This window comes from Lepidothrix coronata, unplaced genomic scaffold (genome assembly GCF_001604755.1).
Source record: "Lepidothrix coronata isolate B3197 unplaced genomic scaffold, Lepidothrix_coronata-1.0 Scaffold4582, whole genome shotgun sequence".
Taxonomy (NCBI): Eukaryota; Metazoa; Chordata; class Aves; order Passeriformes; family Pipridae; genus Lepidothrix; species Lepidothrix coronata.
Window position 1 is genome coordinate 1 of NW_016694762.1, and position 939 is coordinate 939.

Below are 939 nucleotides of genomic sequence, written 5' to 3' on the forward strand. Positions count from 1 at the left end.
GGGTTTGGGGGGTCTTGGAGTGGTCTGGGGGGGAGTTTAGGGTGTCCCTGGAGGGTCCTTGGGTGGGAGTTGGGGTTCCCTGGGGGTTCCTGGCGGGGGGGTGGGTTGGGGGGGGTCCCTGTGCGGTCGGGGCGTTTGGGGGGTCCTGGGTGGAGGTTTTGGGGGGGTGGTCCCTGTGCAGGTGATCTGGGTGTGTGACCCCCCCCTTTTTGTGTGTCCCCCCCAGGCCGTGATCCAGAACCCCTTCAGCAACGGGGGCAGCCCCGGCAGCGAGGGGGGGGCCGAGGCCCGGTTCACCTGGGGGGGGGAGGGGGCCGTGGCCGTGCAGGCCGACCCCGCCCTGGCCCAGGCTGGAGGTAACGGGGGACCCCACACCTGGGGGGGGACCCCACACCTGGGGGGGGACCCTGCACCTGAGGGGGGACCCTGCACCTGAGGGGGGACCCCACACCTGAGGGGTGACCCCACACCTGGGGGGGGACCCCACACCTGAGGGGGGACCCCACACCTGGGGGGACACCCCACACCTGGGGGGGGACCCTGCACCTGAGGGGGGACCCCACACCTGAGGGGTGACCCCACACCTGGGGGGGGACCCCACACCTGAGGGGGGACCCCACACCTGAGGGAAAACCCCCATAACTCGGGGGGGAACCCACACCTGGGGGGGGAACCCACACCTGGGGGGGGACCCCACACCTGGGGGGGCTCAGGTGTCTCGGGGGGGCACCCAGGTGTGTGACCCCTCCCCTCCCCCAGGTCAGTTCTACGTGATGATGACCCCCCAGGATGTGCTGCAGGCAGGGGGGGCCCAGCGCAGCCTCGCCCCCCATGGGCACCCCTACTCACCGTGAGTGCACCTGGGACACACCTGGGGCAGTTGGGGGGCACCTGGAATACCTGGGGGCACCTGGGGGACACCTGGGACACACCTGGGGC

At 71.9% G+C, this 939-nt stretch overlaps 1 protein-coding gene across 1 annotated transcript; it reads left to right on the plus strand.

Moving 5' to 3' along the window:
* Window positions 1–181: 181 nt before the first annotated feature.
* Window positions 182–850, plus strand: LOC108492033 (upstream stimulatory factor 2-like; the record flags this gene model as incomplete). The annotated part of the gene is made up of 2 exons (XM_017803815.1): window positions 182–356; window positions 760–850. Coding segments are annotated over 2 exons (266 nt in total), but the record flags the coding sequence as incomplete, so codon positions are not given.
* Between the last annotated feature and the right edge of the window lie 89 nt (window positions 851–939).